At 50.5% G+C, this 20,000-nt stretch overlaps 2 protein-coding genes across 2 annotated transcripts in view; one reads left to right on the top strand and one right to left on the bottom strand.

Annotated features, from left to right (window-relative positions):
- The window catches only part of LOC130380491 (anoctamin-4-like), a 51,690-nt gene extending 40,353 nt beyond the window's left edge, over nucleotides 1-11,337 (top strand). Inside the window, exons 21-29 of the mRNA XM_056587716.1 lie at nucleotides 1,086-1,143; nucleotides 2,716-2,813; nucleotides 4,321-4,463; nucleotides 5,526-5,678; nucleotides 6,591-6,738; nucleotides 7,157-7,276; nucleotides 8,664-8,769; nucleotides 9,191-9,418; nucleotides 10,490-11,337. Coding sequence (XP_056443691.1) covers nucleotides 1,086-1,143; nucleotides 2,716-2,813; nucleotides 4,321-4,463; nucleotides 5,526-5,678; nucleotides 6,591-6,738; nucleotides 7,157-7,276; nucleotides 8,664-8,769; nucleotides 9,191-9,388 — 1,024 coding nt within the window. The 3' untranslated portion in view covers nucleotides 9,389-9,418; nucleotides 10,490-11,337. The remainder of the gene's footprint in view (nucleotides 1-1,085; nucleotides 1,144-2,715; nucleotides 2,814-4,320; nucleotides 4,464-5,525; nucleotides 5,679-6,590; nucleotides 6,739-7,156; nucleotides 7,277-8,663; nucleotides 8,770-9,190; nucleotides 9,419-10,489) is intronic.
- A 5,668-nt stretch (nucleotides 11,338-17,005) lies between these two features.
- Nucleotides 17,006-18,697, bottom strand: LOC130380492 (amphoterin-induced protein 2-like). The gene has a single exon (XM_056587717.1). The coding sequence runs from the start codon at nucleotides 18,695-18,697 to the stop codon at nucleotides 17,006-17,008; it is 1,692 nt and encodes a 563-aa protein (XP_056443692.1).
- Between the last annotated feature and the right edge of the window lie 1,303 nt (nucleotides 18,698-20,000).

Genomic DNA, 20,000 nt, shown 5'->3' on the forward strand with positions numbered 1-20,000 from the left:
GGTTCTACATCGCCTTCTTTCTGGAGAGGTACGGTTCTAAAGCACCTTCTTCCCCGGGGAGGTACGGTTCGACATAAGGTTCTACATCGCCGTCTTCCTGGAGCCGTTCCTAAAGCGCCAGCTAATCTAAACCGTTTTATTTTAAGCACCTCAGCATAACGATGCGATGTGTGACGCATTTCATACATCCCTCACCGTAACGCGCGTACACAACGACGGTACTAAAAGAGTAACACAAAGTTGCCGTGGCTCGTAACGCACAACCCTCCTTCTTAAACCCCACAACACATATGATCTCAGAGTGTTTGAAGGCCAGCTGAGGAATGGGTTCGCCGGCCCTTTAAGGCGGTGACCTTAGTGACGGCAGGGCATTCAAAGAACAGCCTCTGGTTACTGCATCCTCCACACTCATCATGACTGCGTAGCGCTCTCTGTTCATGCATATCTCCTCTATTGTTTGTACGCCGTATTGATTTTAGTCTGCTAGGGTAACTTCTAACTTCTTTAGACTAGCCTAATTCACAAAGTCCTTTTTCTTGACAGAATAGCAGTTTAACAACTGTTTGGAAGTCTGATGATTGGTCCTCGCCATATAATCAGAGAAGAGAGCGAGAGCGGCCCTCAGAAGTCATTTCTCCCTGGGGGGGGGAGGGGGGGGGGTAGCACAGATTGCAACAGTATTTCTTCAGTGAAGCACTACGGCTTCCTTCATGCATTTCACCCCCCAGCCAAGAAAACCGCTTAGACACTATGTTCCCTAATCGCTCAGAACCTGAACCATTAACAAACCAGCGGTGATCAGGGAAAATGTAAAGAAATTATATCTCTCTCTCTCTCTCTCTCTCTCTCTCCCCCTCGCTCTCTCGCTCTTTTCACTCTCTCTCTCTCTCTCTCTCTCTCTCTCTCTCTCGCTCTCGCTCTCTCGCTCTCTCTCTCTCTCTCTCTCTCTCTCGCTCTCTCGCTCTCTCGCTCTTTTCTCTCTCTCTCTCTCTCTCTCTTCTCTCTCTCTCTCTCTCTCTCTCTCTCTCTCTCTCTCTCTTCTCTCTCTCTCTCTCTCTCTCTCTCTCTCTCCCTCCCCCCTATAGGTTCACGGGTCGTCCGGGGGCATATCTACGCCTCATTAATCGCTGGAAACTGGAAGAAGTGAGTAAATACTTCCAAACTCCCTGCAGGGAACCGCAAAGCATTGTGGGAGCTTGTGTTTGAAAGAGAAAATATTTAAATTTCCACCATTACTGTAAAAGCCCCCCCATCAGGCATTTAACCCCCATCAGCAGGAACTCATTGTTCCTATATATTAAGAATGATTACCATATTAGGACTTCCAGCAGTGTGTGTGTGTCTGTGTGTCAGTATAGCTCCAAGTTTGCCATCTCATGCTGCCTGCTGATTGGCTGAGCAGAGTAACGCAGTGAAGAGCAACATAAATAATAACAACAAAATTGTTGCCTGGAACCAAAGCGGTTTCTAACATAACGTATGTTTCTAACGCGGTCGACGCCGACGCGCTGCTGTCCAGGTGCTCACCATCGATCGGTTGTCCTTTTGGTTTCTGAAAGCGTCATAAATCGACTTACTTGTATGGCTGCTCGATTATGGAAAAAATCATAATCACGATTTTATTGGTCATGATTATTCAAACGGTTATTTTTGTGTTTGGAAACATGATGAATTTATTCAGCATTTCTCTTAAAAGAAACACTTGTAACTGAGCACTTTGAAATTTCCCCAAAAAAAATACACAAAATGGATAGATACTGCTAAAATATGAAATAATGTAAAAAAAAAATGCATCCAGCTTTACATTTTTCTAAAAAATGTCATCCAAACATTGTATGAAAAAATCAAAAATAAATTTCAACTAGATTATGTTAATTTACCGATAGTTTGAGCCAAAAATTTGAATTGGGATCAATATTTGATTAGTCACACTGGCCTCCTTCCTTGTGGGCAGACCCAACGTTGTTTTGTTTAATGATGACCAGAACACAGCATAAAGCCCTCTTATGAGCACGCCGTTATGCTTCAGTGGTTTTGATGTGCGTTTCCTTGTGTTGTGTTGTAACCGTCTCCCTGTGTCCTTGTGTGCGGCTTTGTTGTGTTGTGTGTCTGTGTTGTGTTTTTTGACTGTTGTGCGTCCGTGTTGTGCGTCTGTGTTGTGCGTCCATTTTGTTTGGCTGTGTCTGCGTTGTGTGTCTTTGTTGTGTGGCTATGTTGTGTTTCTGGGTCTGCGTTGTGTTTCTGTGTTGTGCGTCTGTGTTGTGTGTCTGTCCATGTTCTGCGTCTGTGTCGTGTTGTGTGTCTGTGTTGTGTGGTTCTGTTGTGTGTCTCTATCTGTGTTGTGTGTCTGTTGTGTGTCTGTGTTGTGCGTCTGTGTTGTGTGTCTCTGTTCATGTTGTGCGTCTGTGTCGTGTTGTGTGTCTGTGTTGTGTGGTTCTGTTGTGTGTCTCTATCTGTGTTGTGTGTCTCTATCTGTGTTGTGTGGTTCTGTTGTGCGTCTCTGTCCGTGTCGTGTTGTGTGTCTGTGTTGTGTGGTTCTGTTGTGTGTCTCTATCTGTGTTGTGTGGTTCTGTTGTGTGTCTCTGTCTGTGTTGTGCGTCTGTGTTGTGCGTCTCTGTCTGTGTCGTGTTGTGTGTCTGTGTTGTGTGTCTGTTGTGTGTCTGCGTTGTGTGTCTGTGTTGTGTGTCTGTTGTGCGTCTGTGTTGTGCGTCCCAGTGCCACCCCAGCGGCTGCCTCATAGACCTGTGCCTGCAGATGGGAATCATCATGGTGCTGAAGCAGACCTGGAACAACTTCATGGAGCTGGGCTACCCGTGAGTCTGACCCCAGGACCTGGTCCTCTTAGGGGGGCTACCCGTGAGTCTGACCCCAGGACCTGGTCCTCTTAGGGGGGCTACCCGTGAGTCTGACCCCAGGACCCGGTCCTCTTAGGGGGGCTACCCGTGAGTCTGACCCAGGACCCGGTCCTCTTAGGGGGGCTACCCGTGAGTCTGACCCAGGACCCGGTCCTCTTAGGGGGGCTACCCGTGAGTCTCTGACCCCAGGTCCCGGTTCTGTTAGGGGGGATCCCCATGAATCTCTGACCCCCAGGACCCGGTTCTGTTAGGGGGGATCCCCATGAATCTCTGACCCCCAGACCTGGTTCTGTTAGGGGGCCATCAGACCTAGTGGCCCTCATGAGGGAACGTCTTATCACCCTCCACGGTCTGAACCCGCTTCGGCCTGCCTCTGAACCGGCTTCAATCCGAGGTCACATGGTAAATGGACTGCATTTATACAGCGCTCTTTTGTAACCAATACAATATTGCCTGACATTCACCCGTTCATGCGCACATTCACAAACCGACGGTTGCGTCAGCCAGGCAAGGTGACAGCCAGCTCGTCGGGAGCAGTCAGGGTGAGGTGCCTTGCTCAGGGACACTTGGACACTCAACTAGGATAAGCTGGGGGTTCGAACTAGCAACCTTGCGGTTACCAGTCAACCCGCTCTGCCTCTATAGCCGCCACATGCCTGAAGCCACACTGGTGTCCGGTCTAGGCTGGTTCGTCTTAACCCCGCTCCATAATGGGAACAGCGGGGTACCATTGCGATCGAGCAGCCGAGCGAAACTAGAGATTTAGGATGCCTGGGCGAGCCGGGTCCCTACGGAGCGACTGTTGGAATGCAGCCCAAAGCCAAGTGGCAGAATTCAGCCGGGCTGCGGGTGCAGCAGTGAAGTATAGGTCCACTTAGAGAGGCCAGCTGGGAGGAGGCTCAGGGGACGGAGGGGACCAGCTGGCCCAGCGTTCCAGTGCCTGGATCAAACTAGGAAGACACACTTCTGCTCCGCAAGGCGTTTACTTCTGGATGGGTTTCCTATTGGAAGCCAGGCTTTGAATTAACGGTCCTCATAATGTTTGTTTCCTCTCTGGGACGGCTGAAACTGGAGTTGAGTTTGCGACGCCGAAACAAACACGCACATTTACATAATTTAGACTCGTAGCATACCTGCCTAAGTCACCTTTTGCGGTTAATTTTGTATTTAGTGTAAAAAAAATGCCTCAGTCTATTAGATGACTTGGGCTGAAAGTGATTATGGAATGTAAAAAGCACTCTGATTGGCTGAGGATATGGCCAATGAGGCACAGTGAATCAGCAGTGTCAGGAGAGTAGAGTTGGGTTAGATATCACAATCCGGCCAAAATATGACTAGGGCATTTATGCTATGAGACTAACGATATGATGTTCTCGCATTCTGAGTCAACGCTCCACATGGGCCTTTAGTAAGAACTCCTGTGTTTCTTTAATTGGACTCGTTAACGACCCTGCGGCTGTGATAGGCTGATCCAGAACTGGTGGACGCGGCGGCGGCTGCGACGCGAACACGGACAGAAGGCCAAGGACGGCTTCCCCCAGTGGGAGCGGGATTACAACCTGCAACCCATGAACGTCTACGGGCTCTTTGATGAGTACCTGGAGATGAGTATGTTACGGAGGGCCACACAGTATGCTACAGAGGGCCACACAGTATGCTACAGAGGGCCGCACAGTATGCTACAGAGGGCCACACAGTATGCTACAGAGGGCCACACAGTATGCTACAGAGGGCCGCACAGTATGCTACAGAGGGCCGCACAGTATGCTACAGAGGGCCACACAGTATGCTACAGAGGGCCGCACAGTATGCTACAGAGGGCCGCACAGTATGCTACAGAGGGCCACACAGTATGCTACAGAGGGCCACACAGTATGCTACAGAGGGCCACACAGTATGTTACGGAGGGCCACACAGTATGCTACAGAGGGCCGCACAGTATGCTACAGAGGGCCACACAGTATGCTACAGAGGGCCACACAGTATGCTACAGAGGGCCACACAGTATGCTACAGAGGGCCACACAGTATGCTACAGAGGGCCACACAGTATGCTACAGAGGGCCACACAGTATGCTACAGAGGGCCACACAGTATGCTACAGAGGGCCACACGGTATGCTACAGAGGGCCACACAGTATGCTACAGAGGGCCACACAGTATGCTACAGAGTGCCACACAGTATGCTACAGAGGGCCACACGGTATGCTACAGAGGGCCACACAGTATGCTACAGAGGGCCACACAGTATGCTACAGAGGGCCACACAGTATGCTACAGAGGGCCACACAGTATGCTACAGAGGGCCAGACAGTATGCTACAGAGGGCCGCACAGTATGCTACAGAGGGCCAGACAGTATACTACAGAGGGCCAGACAGTATGCTACAGAGGGCCACACAGTATGCTATAGAGGGCCACACAGTATGCTACAGAGGGCCACACAGTATGCTACAGAGTGCCACACAGTATGCTACAGAGGGCCACACAGTATGCTACAGAGTGCCACACAGTATGCTACAGAGGGCCACACAGTATGCTAAAGAGGGCCACACAGTATGCTACAGAGGGCCACACAGTATGCTACAGAGGGCCAGACAGTATGCTACTCTTGTTATGGACCCCAGCTCAGGCTTGTGACGCCCCCTTCTGGTGTTGTGTTCACTTCTCAGTCCTGCAGTTCGGCTTCACCACCATCTTCGTGGCGGCCTTCCCCCTGGCGCCGCTGCTGGCGCTGCTGAACAACATCATCGAGATCCGCCTGGACGCCTACAAGTTCGTCACGCAATGGCGCCGCCCGCTGCCCTCGCAGGCCAAAGACATCGGTGAGCCCGCCCCCCCCCCCCCCCCACCCACACCAACGAAGAAGAAGTGCACGGCTCCCATGGCTCGGGACAGCGGGGGCTATGCACGTCCCTGAAGCTGAAGAACTCATCAAGAAATATAATCGATAGAGGTTATCAATTACTACAGAGACTCCAAAGAGGTTATGGTGATATTGATCTTGGTGCGGTTATTGCGGTAATAAGAACCAATCAACAACATATTGACTAGGTTTCTAAAGCACTTTTCTTGCCATAGCAGCGAATAAGAAGCAGCTTAGCAGTGAATGCCTCACGTGCACTAAACACACACACACACGCACTAAACACACACACATGCACGCACCGATATCACACTCCTTTGCAGGTGGTACACTAGGTGAGAGTGGGAATCACACCTGCCTGCATCGCTTGTGTGCATGCTTGTGCATGTGAGTGTGTGTGCGTGTGTTTGTGCGAGTGTGCCTGTGTGAGTCTATGCATGTGCGTTCATGCATATGCGTGTGTACGCAGGGTTCATGCATGCATGTGTGTGTGTGTATGTGTTCATGTGTGTATGTGTGTTCATGTTTGTGTGTTCGTGTGTGCGTGCGTGCGTTCATGTGCGTGCAATCATGTGTGTTTGCGTCCAAGCGTGTGTGTGTGTGTGTTTCCATGTGTGCGTGTGCATTCATTCATGTGTGTGCTTCCATGTGTGCGTGTGTATATGCATTCATTCATGTGTGTGCTTCCATGTGTGTGTGTATGTATGCATTCATTCATGTGTGTGCTTCCAAGTGTGTGTGTATGCATTCATTCATGTGTGTGTTTCCATGTGTGTGTGTGTGTATGCATTCATTCATGTGTGTTTCCATGTGTGTGTGTGTGTATGTATTCATTCATGCGTGTGCTTCCTTGTGTGTGTGTTCCCCACAGGGATCTGGTACGGCATCCTGGAGGGGATCGGCATCCTGTCAGTCATCACCAACGCCTTCGTCATCGCCGTGACGTCCGACTTCATCCCCCGCCTCGTCTACGCCTACAAGTACGGCCCGTGTGCCGGTCAGGGCCGCGCCGGGCAGCGGTGAGCAGAGAGGACACTGCCGCAGCCTGGGTCAACGGCGTTAAGGCCCGTCTAAAGGCTTAGTTATCAATCAATCAATCAATCAATCAATCAATCAAACTTAATGTAACACCAAGTGCATGCGTTGTGTCAATGGTTCCACGTTGACGCACCGTGTTGACCACACAGTCGCTTCGACGGAGTCGGGAAACTTTTGGTTCTGCGTCGGGTTCCCGTTAAGAGGACCAATCACAGCTCTCGCTGCGGCGTCGCCTCGACGCAAGGTTAACATTTTTGGGAGGCGCACGTCAGGCCCTTGGGGTGGACGCAAGGAGGGTCCGCAAGGACGTAATGGGCCCGTAAACCCACCTTTGCGTTGCGTCGACATGGAACCATAACTAAGCCTTAACGGTCTGTTAACATCTCTCACCTTGTCCAGGTGCATGATGGGATACGTCAACGCCAGTCTGTCCGTGTTCCGCGTCGCCGACTTTGAGAAGAAGTCGGAGCCCTCGACCAACGGCTCGGAGATGTTCGGAGACGCCGTCAAATTCTGCAGGTAGGCTAATGTTAGGCTAATGTTAGGCTAACGTTACTACTGCAGGTAGGCTAACGTTAGGCTGACGTTACTACTGCAGGTAAGCTAACGTTAGGCTGACGTTACTACTGCAGGGAGGCTAACGTTAGGCTAACGTTAATACTGCAGCTAGGCTAATGTTAGGCTAACGTTAATACTGCAGGTAGGCTAACGTTAGGCTGACGTTACTACTGCAGGGAGGCTAACGTTAGGCTGACGTTACTACTTCAGGGAGGCTAACGTTAGGCTAACGTTAATACTGCAGCTAGGCTAATGTTAGGCTAACGTTAATACTGCAGGTAGGCTAACGTTAGGCTGACGTTACTACTTCAGGGAGGCTAACGTTAGGCTAACGTTAATACTGCAGCTAGGCTAATGTTAGGCTAACGTTAATACTTCAGGTAGGCTAACGTTAGGCTGACGTTACTACTGCAGGTAGGCTAACGTTAGGCTGACGTTACTACTGCAGGGAGGCTAACGTTAGGCTGACGTTACTACTGCAGGGAGGCTAACGTTAGGCTGACGTTACTACTGCAGGTAGGCTAACGTTAGGCTGACGTTACTACTGCAGGTAGGCTAACGTTAGGCTGACGTTACTACTGCAGGGAGGCTAACGTTAGGCTGACGTTACTACTGCAGGTAGGCTAACGTTAGGCTGACGTTACTACTGCAGGGAGGCTAACGTTAGGCTGACGTTACTACTGCAGGGAGGCTAACGTTAGGCTGACGTTACTACTGCAGGTAGGCTAACGTTAGGCTGACGTTACTACTGCAGGGAGGCTAACGTTAGGCTGACGTTACTACTGCAGGGAGGCTGACGTTACTACTGCAGGTAGGCTAATGTTGCTACAGCAGGTAGGCTAACGTTGCTAGTGCAGGGAGGCTGAAGTTGCTGCTGCAGGTAGGTTAGTAGGCTATTGTGAGTCCTGCAGGTTAGGGTACTACTCTGGGTTTAACCCTCATTAGGGTCAGTATCGTTTTCTCCTTGGGTTTTGGATCTGGTCCACTCAGCACAGCTTGGAGCGCATCTTGTTTTAGTACTGTGTGTGTGTGTGTGTGTGTGTGTGTGTGTGTGTGTGTGTGTGTGTGTGTGTGTGTGTGTGTGGTTTTGTGTGTGTGTGTGTGTGTGTGTGTGTGTGTGTGTGTGTGTGTGTGTGTGTGTGTGTGTGCACGTGCGTGTGTGCACGTGCGTATGTTCATGTGTGTGTGTTGTGCAAGTGTTCTGGTTCAATGTCAGTGACCTTCATCACGTATATATATATAAATGAGACCGACTAAATTTAATTCTGGGGCAGTATCATCATCCTCATCATCATCATCATCAACCTGAGTGCGTGACGACCTTTGACCCCCGCCCCCCCCCCCCCAGGTACCGTGACTATCGGGAGCCCCCAGTCTCGGCGGACCCCTACTCCTACACTCTGCAGTTCTGGCACGTTCTGGCAGCCAGGCTGGCCTTCATCATCGTCTTCGAGGTCAGTCTGACATCCCGCCGTCCTTCGTCCTCCTCCTCTGGCGGTGACGATGACGTGGGTACAGTAGTGGACCACTGAGCTCGATCAGTAGAGCCTTCCGGAGGATCCTCAGAGCGAGGTCGAACAGGATGGCCGGTTCTTCCGCTCTGCTAGGAGTCGCTACGTTTTCCTCTTCAGTTGCTGTTTATTCATTTCTTTATTTTCTGTATTTATACGTTAACATTTAGATTTAGGTCATTTATAATCGCATTGTGTAGATATAAATGTATACAATTTTTTTTTATAAAACATATATAGATATAATATTACATTATTACAATATTGCTAAGGAACAATATGTTCACTGTGTAACCATGGCCCAGGTGTCCCTCCAGCCAGGTACGTCCCTCCCCTCTAACCCTCTGATTGGCCGGCTCCACAGCACCTGGTGTTCGCCATCAAGACGCTGATCGCCTACCTGATCCCGGACCTGCCCAAGGACCTGCGGGACCGCATGCGGCGGGAGAAGTACCTGATCCAGGAGATGATGTACGAGGCGGAGCTGGAGCGGCTGCAGAAGGAGAAGAACGAACGGAAGAGGAGGAAGGAGCGCAACGGCCACCACAAGGAGTGGCCCTGAGGGGGCGGGACCAGCGCTGAGCCGCTGCAGGTGAGGAGAGAGGGCCTGTGATTGACAGGCCCTATGGGATCCCCGTAACCAATCAGGGGAGAGATGGCCTGATTGGTCAGAAATTTGCCAGAGGTTCAAAACCTAAATATAATGCTGATCCAGGGTCAGTCTATCAGACTGTTCTCACAGAACCTCACTAAACTCACTAACCTCACTCACTAACAGCTGACGGATGAAATCGAAAGCATAGAGGTCATACATACAGGCTCTCTTAATGTCCATTCATAGTCCGGCCATAGCTGCACTAAACAAAACACACAATGTCAGACCTCCACTCTAGCCCAAGCATGGGGCTAGAGCTCCCCCTAGGGGCGGACCTCAGTAAGGCCTGACTCTACAACCTCAGCTGCACCATGTAGCGTGTGGACCGGCCCGCAGACTCAAAGAATACATCTCTCTCACCCCACGACCTACAAAGAATGACAGGAGATCTGAATACCTTCTTAAAGCGCCCCTTTCGTACCACCAGGTGTGAGCGTTATCAGCCATTTCAAACCATCACTGTATGACCGGCAGATAAGCAACATTTGCCACAGTCCACTGGGTAGGCTGGTCGACTGATCTATCCAGGATACATCTAGGTGGACACACCCTCTTGTGCTGTCACTCAGGCACATGTGGGAGACTTTCAAACGGCTTGTCATGGCTGATCACCCTCACACCTGGCGGTGAACTAGGGGCCCTTTAAGTGTGTATTATAATCTCACCTGGTGGTGAAATAGGGGCCCTTTAAGTGTGTATTAGGAACTCACCTGTTGGTGAACTAGGGGCCCTTTAAGTGTGTATTAGGATCTCACCTGGCGGTGAACTAGGGGCCCTTTAAGTGTGTATTAGGAACTCACCTGTTGGTGAACTAGGGGCCCTTTAAGTGTGTATTAGGATCTCACCTGGCGGTGAACTAGGGGCCCTTTAAGTGTGTCTTATGATCTCACCTGATGGTGAAATAGGGGCCCTTTAAGTGTGTCTTATGATCTCACCTGATGTTGAAATAGGGGCCCTTTAAGTGTCGACTTCATAACATGCGCTTACCCTTGACTTGTCTCTCCCCAGCGGCCCGGTCTCTTCCCATTAGACCCACGGAGGACCATGTAGTGGGAGGGGGTAGTTCCTGCATGACGTCGCGTCCCTGGGCCCTCCTCGCGGCCCGTCTGACCAGGGGCCCGACTTTAAAAAAAGATAAACAACGGGGGGTGGGGGGGGGGGGACAACTGCATCCAGTGTGGTCTCTCACGGCCTCGCTCAACCACCCTGTGTTTGACGCCGCTGGCTACTAACGTCTCCTCACGGGAGAGAGGATCCAAAATGGACGCCTGGTTGAGTCGATCACCGGGGCTAACTTCTTTGTCTTGGTTTTTTTTTCCTCGGACAGCTGCTATTAATTCAACAGTTTCTTCATGTTGAGCTTATCGTTTTTGGTGTGTTTTTATTTGTTCACCCCAACCTGTCGTCTGTCCTCTCTTGCTGCTGCCTCGTAAGACTCATTAACCTCAACCTGGAGCGCCTGAATGTAAAGCGAGAATAACTCTGACTCTTGTCTTTTACATTTTTAAACCGAACTAACCGGGCTAACCCACCAGGGCTCGCTAACGCTACGCTAACTGAATGAGAAGTTCTGTTTACATCCTTCCCTTCGGTCGAGGAACGTGTAGGGTAGAAGCTGATAGTGTTTCCTTTGTTGTAAATAAAGAGATATATTTAAGGGAATGTCAGATAGGCCATTTTGTTCCTCTGTAGTGTAGTGCAATAAATAAATAAATTAACTCTAATAATAGATTATTCACGTTTAGAAATGTGACTCATCTAGATCGTGGCAGGGGCCATGAAAGCTTACACCTGCATTGCCTTTCATTAAATTTAAATTGATGACCGCAGTAATAAATAAAGAATATTTATTGTCTATATTTTGTGTGAGTTTCCTCTGTGGGATTTGAATCCTTGATCCAAATTATTCTTCTGGAAACTGAAAAGCTTTACATAGGGAAGGGAGATTTTTATATGCATGGAATATAAATGAAACAATGAACACACCTAACCTGGATGTTTCAGACACACACGCACATACACACACACACACACACACGAATGGATTCACAATGCTCAGCAATACTGCAGAGGGCAGCATTTCTTTTGAAACGGACAGTTATTTAAAATGAATCTGTAATTTCACCTCTAACTTCTGGCATGACATTGTGTAACAGTGTGTAATGATTCATATATTAATTTGATATTATCCTTGAGCTCATTAATCATGGTATTCACTGCGTTTACTTTGAGACTTGGGGCCAAACACTGAATCAATGAGGATATTCGTATAACTAAATATGATCAATGAACACATCAACAAAAGTCTTATCAAGTTAATTTGATATTACACTTTATCCAGGATAAGGTATCATTTATTAAATCAATAAGAGCCAAAGCACGTGGATGTGTGTTGTTTGACCTGCCAGGTACTGACGTTCTTGTAAACATGCGTACACAATTTATTTTCTCTATTTAAAGTGTCTCTTTTCCGATACAGACTGCAGACTGTCAGAATTAAGGCAAACCCCGAATTACACAACTGCCTCAAATCCCTGGACCGCCATTCTAACGCTGCTCAGGGAGGATTAGCATCTGCAGGAAATACACAAACTATGAATCATCCATCACCAACAAACACCACGAACACCACAACCAACATCTCCAAATGAACAGCTTTTTCACCAGACGATACAGCCTGCACCAATTTCCTGATCGTGTCTTTGGTGGCTTCTTCACCCTTCAAAGGATATTCAGATCATCCAAACCCATCAGGGCCAGGTGATGAATCTGTCTGTCAGGGTGTTCGATTCCCAGTCAGTAAGGCAACGTTACTGGGTTCAGTCCTGCAGTCAGACCCGAAATTCGCCCGTAATCCTGAGGCCTCTATAATCTGAAACCCCTACATTTAAATCTGATTCAGCTCAGGCCTGAAGCATCTGCCAAAACCCCTTAATAGTCAATACTAAATAAATGACGCAAAAACATTAAATGTGCATGGGCTCATCCCATAGCCTGTCAGCGGCCATGATTGGACTTGGGTAGTTATATTATTTAAACGTGTTCCCGACCTCCTGCATGGATTACCGCGCGGCCGTCGGCGCGACAACTTTCCATTTTGATTATTAATCGCGCGGGACCGAGGAAGCATGTCGCCGTGTTTCCGACCCGGGCGACTCCTCCACCCCGCACCGTAAGAGGATTAACTCAGAACACGGACCGTTGCGTAAGGCTGGCCGGGGATCGCATCCCGATCTGCCTGTGTTCGGTGCGTCAGATGGGTTTAGAGATTTCCTTATGTTGGATGTTTGTTGTCGTGTGAGAATATCTCTAGTTACAGTCCATTTTTCGCCTTTCTGCTGCACGTCTTTATACTGGTGGATGGTGGTTCGTGCCCTGTCTAGGTTTTATACTGGGAGATGCCAAGCATCTCCACAGTCTTCTACTAGTGGAGGAGCTTCTCATTACAACTAAACTTTAGTCTTATACTGGTAGACACTGGAAGAGGCCCAGTTATACTGGTAGACACTGGGAGAGGCCAATCTACTGTGGGACAGTGGGAGGCCAATCTACTGTGGGACAGCCCGGTATAACCCCAGTCTTCTACTGGTTTTACTGGAACCTGCCCAGTACAAACACATTATTTGTCTAGTTGACACTGGAAGCTTCCCAGTACAACCAGTCTTTTACTAGTGGACAATGGGAGCTTCCCATTACAGCCACAGTGTGATACTGGTTTAACTGGGAGCAGTCCAGTAATATCAGTCCGGTAAATGGTGGACACTGGGAGATATTCAGTTGCAACAATGTCATAAAACTGGTTGACACTGGTATTCGCCCAGTACAACAGCTCTATCCTCCTGTTAGCTAGGCCTACTGGTGGGACTGGACGGACACTGATTGATACCAAAGCACTAACCACGACGTTGGGCTGGTCCCGCCTCTTCCTGTTGACAAGGCATCTATATTGTAGGTTACCAGCCACCGTGTGTGTGTGTGTGTGTGTGTGTGTGTGTGTGTGTGTGTGTGTGTGTGTGTGTGTGTGTGTGTGTGTGTGTGTGTGTGTGTGTGTGTGTGTGTGTGTGTGTGTGTGTGTGTGTGTGTGTGTGTGTGTGTGGCACATCTTCTCTGCCAAAAAAACAAAACCCAGCTTCCTTGTTGCTGTTGCCACGGCGACACAGCTGACACTTCCACGTTTGCTGACCTTCAGTCTTATCTCTCTTCCTTTCAATTCCGCCGGTTCTTTATTTCGTTTTATATTTAAAAGCATTTACGTTATATACATCTAGATATTTACATTCATAATATTTCCCGCACATACTGTATATCAATAATTCACACGGAAAATTATTGTTCACAGTAGGCTATGTTTTTATGGATTGGGCTGCGTTCCAAATCATGGAACGCAGCCCGTTCATTTATAATCTGATGAATCAGAAGATTTCTTCTTGTGTTTTTACCAAGAAACTCGTCCACCCTTCCATGAATTCATCTCCCTTCCATCCTGTCGCCCTGATGTCTAATCCCGGATCCAGTAGGCCTGCTATGTTAAGAGGATATTATCTCATCTAAAATCAGATTAACGGGAGTCACTACTTGATATTCAACATGTGTGTCGCTCTGTCGTCCCCTCTACCCAAAGCTGCGGTGGTAACATCAGACCACCTCTCTCCCTACGGCCTGTATCCCGGAGGGATGGTGGTAGGAGGTGAGACTGTACAATCTCATTAATTTAATGAGGGCCTGGATGAGTCACTTCAGTGATGTGTTAATTAGGCAATTATCCTCATGAGATACACCTGTGTTTCCTCTAACGAACGACGCCGTGATAAAACCACGGACCCCTTTTCACAGCTGGCGCCCGTGACGCTAATTGATCTCTAGGATGACCTGATAGTAATTAGTGTGTGAGGAAGAGTGGACACACGCGCGCACACGACACGACGCCGTCGGACCGCTGATCGGCTGATGTCAGCGGCGGCGCGTCACGACTCGCGAGGCGGCTGCGTTCCAGCTGTGAACCGCACCTTGTCTCCTGTCGCACGAGGCGAGGACGGGCGTCCTGTCACTGGCTGTCTGATGGACCCCCCCCCCCCTCCTCGCTCCATATCACACCCCGTCTGGGAGTGTCTGCTGCAGCGGTAGGTCAACACACAACCCTGTCACGTTGAGTCGTTTTCACACCTACTCGCTTCATACTCAGGTGTCGACTAGAAAAAGAAAAAACTGCGTTTTCTTAAAAGTTATTCTTTAAACTGTAGGCCTACATGAGTAGGACTAGTAATATCCTTCTCTACTAACACCTCTGTGTTGATAGATTGTCTATGAATGCATTTTAAGGCTTACTGTGTTATGGTGTAGCAATGGTCTTTACCAATACACCACAGGGTGGCTTTAGGCTTCAATAGAGGAGTAGACCGTGTGAGATGAGTTGGCTCTATGCCAGCTGGTCAGCCAATGTAGCCTACAATAATTAGCCTTAGATTAATTTGACTTTGAATCAGGTTTTAACAGACAGATGAAGCATTTCTTTACACAACCTTTGATGGTTGTGATGTTTAATAAAACCTAAATAGTGTTCTGCCTCAACCTGTGGAATAAAAACAGAGAAAAGTATAGTAAAACACATTTAGCCATCAGGTTTATTCTGGTCGTTTCTCATTTAGTACAACAGCCAAACATCTTCACAGGGGGACGCGTTAGTTTATCCAGAACGAAGACATCTGCCTTACAATCATCTCATGTTCTTTTATAAAGTATAATTTACACATGAATCAGGATGGACACACGGACCTGCGGACTGAAACCAGCAGCCTCACTTTACCTGGATGGGGGGGGGGGGGGGGGGGGGGGGGGTGGCTGTAGTCGGGGTGTTGGGATGGGGTGTGGGGTGTATGTGGGTCAGGGTGGGGTCTATGTGGGTCAGGGTGGGTTGTAGCCGATTTAAATTGATGACCGCAGTAATCATTCTAATTTAAGCTTACTGGGTCGTCTAGGCGCAGCTCGGAGACGGCTCAGTCTCTGGTCTGAGCAGGAGGGGATCCGTTTCCTCCGAGCGAGCGCTGACGTTTGTCTGTTGGTTGGTTGGTGTTGCTCTGACGGATGTGGTCGTTGTGGTTGTTGTGGCCAGTGGGGGAATGAATCTGGGTCCCTGCTCCGTATTAGTGCTGTACTGAAGAAGGGATTTATTCGGGATGATAGATGATGAGACCTTGTTTAAATATTTTTTATTTAATTACGATTGCCTTCAATAAGACATGCTTTTTAAAGCAGAATCGATGCGTCAATAAAGCTTCTGGCGTTCTGCTCGCAGCTTGGACCATCTCAAGAGTGATGATGACTCCCTCATGGGGCAATCCTTCCTCACAAACAAACATCAAAACCAACGCCACAAAGAAGTGATCTTCCCACTGTCCCAAACAAAGCTGTGAATAAATGGAAAGGAGCCACGTTTTGTAAGCCCTGAACATCAACCAGAATAGTATTGATTCCATGTGACGAGTGAACAACGTAGGAAGCTCTGTTTACTTCATGAACCATTTGCTCTCCTCAATAGTAGGTCTGAGTTTAGAAGACACACACCGGTCACCCTGAGAGGGCTCGGAGTAACGCTGAAGACCACTGCCACAGTGCAGTGTGTTTAGAACATCATGTTGTCCAAGTAGGTGTGATGATGGTTGGAACGCGCCCACGTTTAGAGCACAACACTAATGCATCCTGTGAGTTACGTCCCTCAAACAGAAGATTGAATCACTGCGCAGTAGCTGGAAGTATTCTAGGGGGACCGTCTTTTAAAACAGGACATGGAAAACATGTTTGCCGCTGTGTGTGTCGTAACGCACGCACACACGCGCATGCACAGTGGTGACCGCACAAAAATCATCTTCTGACGGTTTGTACACACACACCGCGCTCCACTTATTTATACATAACTCGTTAGTAGTTATGAATTGAACGATTCATTATAAAAAAATACATAGAAAATAGCAAAGTTAATGAGAGAATTTGGCAACGGATACGGAAACTTTTGCTACCAACATTTCTCCATAGAAATTACTCAATGTCCTGCATAATAAAATGTTAATAAGATTGTGTATGGAAATACCTCTGGTGTTTAGTATTCCCAATGCGTCCGGGAACCCTTACCGCAAATTGTCCTTTAACGCTTGACTTCTTTATACGACCCATCTACGGTTTATGTGGAGGAACCGATTTTTCCCACAATGCACGGCTGCCTGGATGCGTTCCATTTGTGTCCACCACTTGACCGTTTCACTCGCTCTTCACGGATCCTATTTTACTAATCTTCCTCCACCACAGTAGACTGGGCCGACTGGGAACCAGTTAAGGTTGGATAGTAATGAAGTGAGTCACAGTGTTGACCTCCGCAGAGTCCTGCTCTGCACACACACACACACACACACACACACACACACACACACACACACACACACACACACACACACACACACACACACACACACACACACACACACTCCTCCACCTAGCGTGAAAAGGTGGAGCGAGGAGGAGGTCTGTTTCTAGCTACACCACCTGTTGGCCGGGGTTAGAGTGGTTCCTCCCCCCAATGGCCCCGCCTCCGTTCTTCAGGATGCTCTCTGTCGCCATGCCGACGACGAGGCCCGTCGCCGTGCCGACGGTAATGCCCGGGTCACAGCCGCCGGCCGCTCCGGCCACGCCCTTATCTCCGTCCTCCTCCGCCCCGCGCGGCTCCAGGAACGCCACCCGCTTCCCGTTGTGGCTCCGCCTCTCCCGGGACTCCGCCTCCCCGGGGTCGGAGCACAGCAGGGAGGCGCGGCCCCCGCAGCCCGTCGTCGCCTCCCCGGACCCCCCGCCCCCTCCTCTCCCCCGGTCGCCGCGGCAACGGCAGGGCGTGAGGTAGAGGTAGAGCAGCACCAGCACGATGCTGACCACGCACGACGCCAGGGTGGTGAAGGCCGTGTTGAAGTGCTCCGCCCCCCGGCGCCGGCCGCCCCCTCTGGCCCCGCCCCCGCCCTGGCTCTTGTTCCCCACCAGGACACTGACCTCGCCGTCGGCCCCGCCCCGCTCCTCCTCGCCGCCGCACTCGGGCTCGGGCGGGGCGCCGCGGGCCGCCACGCAGGTGTAGGTGCCGGCGTCGGCCGCCACCGCCCCGCGGATCTCCAGGGCGCCGCTGGGGAGGACCCGGACCCGCCGCAGGGTGGCGTTGCCATGGTCACCGCCGTCGCCGTCGCCGGAGGAGGAGGAGGAGGAGGAGTTGAGGACGGCGCCGGGCGTGAGCCAGAACACCGTCTGGTTCTCCCGGAGGGGCGGGGCCAAGCCCGGGCACGGGACCGTCAGCCAATCACCCGGCTCGATCTGATAAACCCCGCCCACGGGAGACACCAGGTCCTGTGTGTTTGCGGTGGAGGTGGTGGAGGTGGAGCAGCCTCCCCCGCCCCCCGCCCCACAGGGGTACTCCGCCCTGAAGTCCAGCAGCGGGCGGTACCGCCGCCGGCACCAGAAGCCCAGCAGCGCCCGCAGCGCGCAGTCGCACACCAGGGGGTTGCCCTGCAGGTACACCTGCGGCCGGGCCCCCAGGGCCAGCAGGCTCTGCACGGGCAGCGCCGTCAGCGCGTTGGACGACAGGTCCAGCAGCGCCAGGTGGGCGGGGCGGGGCCGGCCCTCCAGCAGCTCCAGGGGGACGGCGGCCAGCCGGTTCCCCGCCAGGTACAGCCGCCGGAGGCCGCGCAGGCCCGACAGCGCCCCGGGCTCCACCGCCGCGATCCGGTTCCCGAAGAGCAGCAGCACCTCCAGCCCGGGCAGGGCGCCCCGGCCGAAGGCCGACGCCCGCACGGCCGCCAGCCGGTTGGAGGACAGGTCCAGGTGGACGAGGTGCGGCGTGAGGGCGAAGGCGTCGGGCTCCACGCCGGCGATGGCGTTGCGGGCCAGCAGCAGGGAGGCGAGGCGGCGGAGGGTCCGCGGCGCGCTCCAGTTGGCGGGCAGCGTGGCCAGCAGGTTGTGGCTGAGGTCCAGGTGGGCGGCCCACGCCGGGACGTCCCGGGGCCAGCGGGAGAGCCCGGCGCCGCTGCAGGAGATGATGTCGCTGGCGCAGAGGCAGCCGCGCGGGCAGGCGAGCGCCGCGGAAGAGGAGGGGCGGAGCCAGCAGAGAAGGGGGAGGAGCAACGCCGCGACGCAGGAGGAGGTGGGGGAGGAGGGGAGGGCGGGACGGAGCGGAGAACCGGTGGAGGGAAACATTGTCTCCCTCTTGGTGGTCGTGGTGGTGGTGGTGGTGGTGTTCGTGGTGGTGGTGGTGGGTGGGGTGGGACTCAGGTTCCAGGGTCAGGGTGAACTCACAGGAGCCGGTTAGGGGGGATTATATCTGGGGATTTCCTTTCCCAAGGCACCCTGGGGAGAACAACAAGCAACAAGTTAAGGAATAGTTTAGCTTGTTAATAATATCTATCGTTCTCTCTGTCACTCCTTCTATTTTTTTTATCGCTCTATGTGAATAAATCTATATCTACTGTATCTATCTCTCAATCTGACTATCTAATAAATCTATATATATATATATATATATATCTGACTGACATATAAGACATGTCTATCCATCGATCTAACTAGGCCTATCTATCTATCTAACTGACTGACTCTCAATCGATCTATCTTTCTAGCTCTCTATCTTTTTATAGAGCAACAAATGCAAACTTAATCAAAGAGTGACTTCCTGGTTTATGGTAAATTTGACAGCCAGTTTAAAAGATTTTAAAAAAAGAAGACGTTTTTATTTATAATTTCGCCAAGGGATTGAATGATGATCATTTAATTAAATTAAGGACAATGACATTTGCTCTAGCTGACATCTTAAATAACACCCGATGACTTTCTGTGATGTGAGGAATATGAGATGACCGCAAAACTATTCGACTCGTCATCGCGCTCGATCTAAAGTTAACAAAAAACATGAAATGTATCGGAAACCAAAACGTAAGAAGTGGAAGATATTGACTCACCGTCCAGCTGCAGCCTCGTGTCTAAAACCATCTTCTACTACTTAACAGCATCATGTCCTAGAAGCCGAGGAGAGAGGAGGTAGTGTCCCTCGTGACGGATCCATCCTTGCTCTTCTCGGGTAAACACTCAGGTCCTCCCGTGAGGCTCTCGTCCCTCGGTTGGATGTTCACCTGGAGGTCGGGTTACGCGCTGGTCTCCTGGGACACGCGGAGACGTGGAACCAATCAGCAGCGAGGCGAGGGCAGACCCTGAAGGTGTGCGTGTGTGTGTGAGTGTGTGTTTGTGAGAGCGTACACAATGGTCCCCAGCCGTTGCCTGGATGCTGCTGAAAGAAGTGCGCGGAGTCGACGCGTAAAGATACGAGCCTGCAGTGACGCTCCTGAGCGATGCGCTATTGATCAAAGCTAACACAGACGAACAAATAAAAGTTATTATGCAGTCGACTAAATAATTTTTAATTATTATAATGAGGTACGTAGTGTTGAGATAGTGGGTGATATGATACATCAATCACCTAATCTTTGTTCCCGTATATCGTTTTTTA

The sequence above is a fragment of the Gadus chalcogrammus genome, chromosome 4 (genome assembly GCF_026213295.1).
Source record: "Gadus chalcogrammus isolate NIFS_2021 chromosome 4, NIFS_Gcha_1.0, whole genome shotgun sequence".
NCBI lineage: Eukaryota > Metazoa > Chordata > Actinopteri > Gadiformes > Gadidae > Gadus > Gadus chalcogrammus.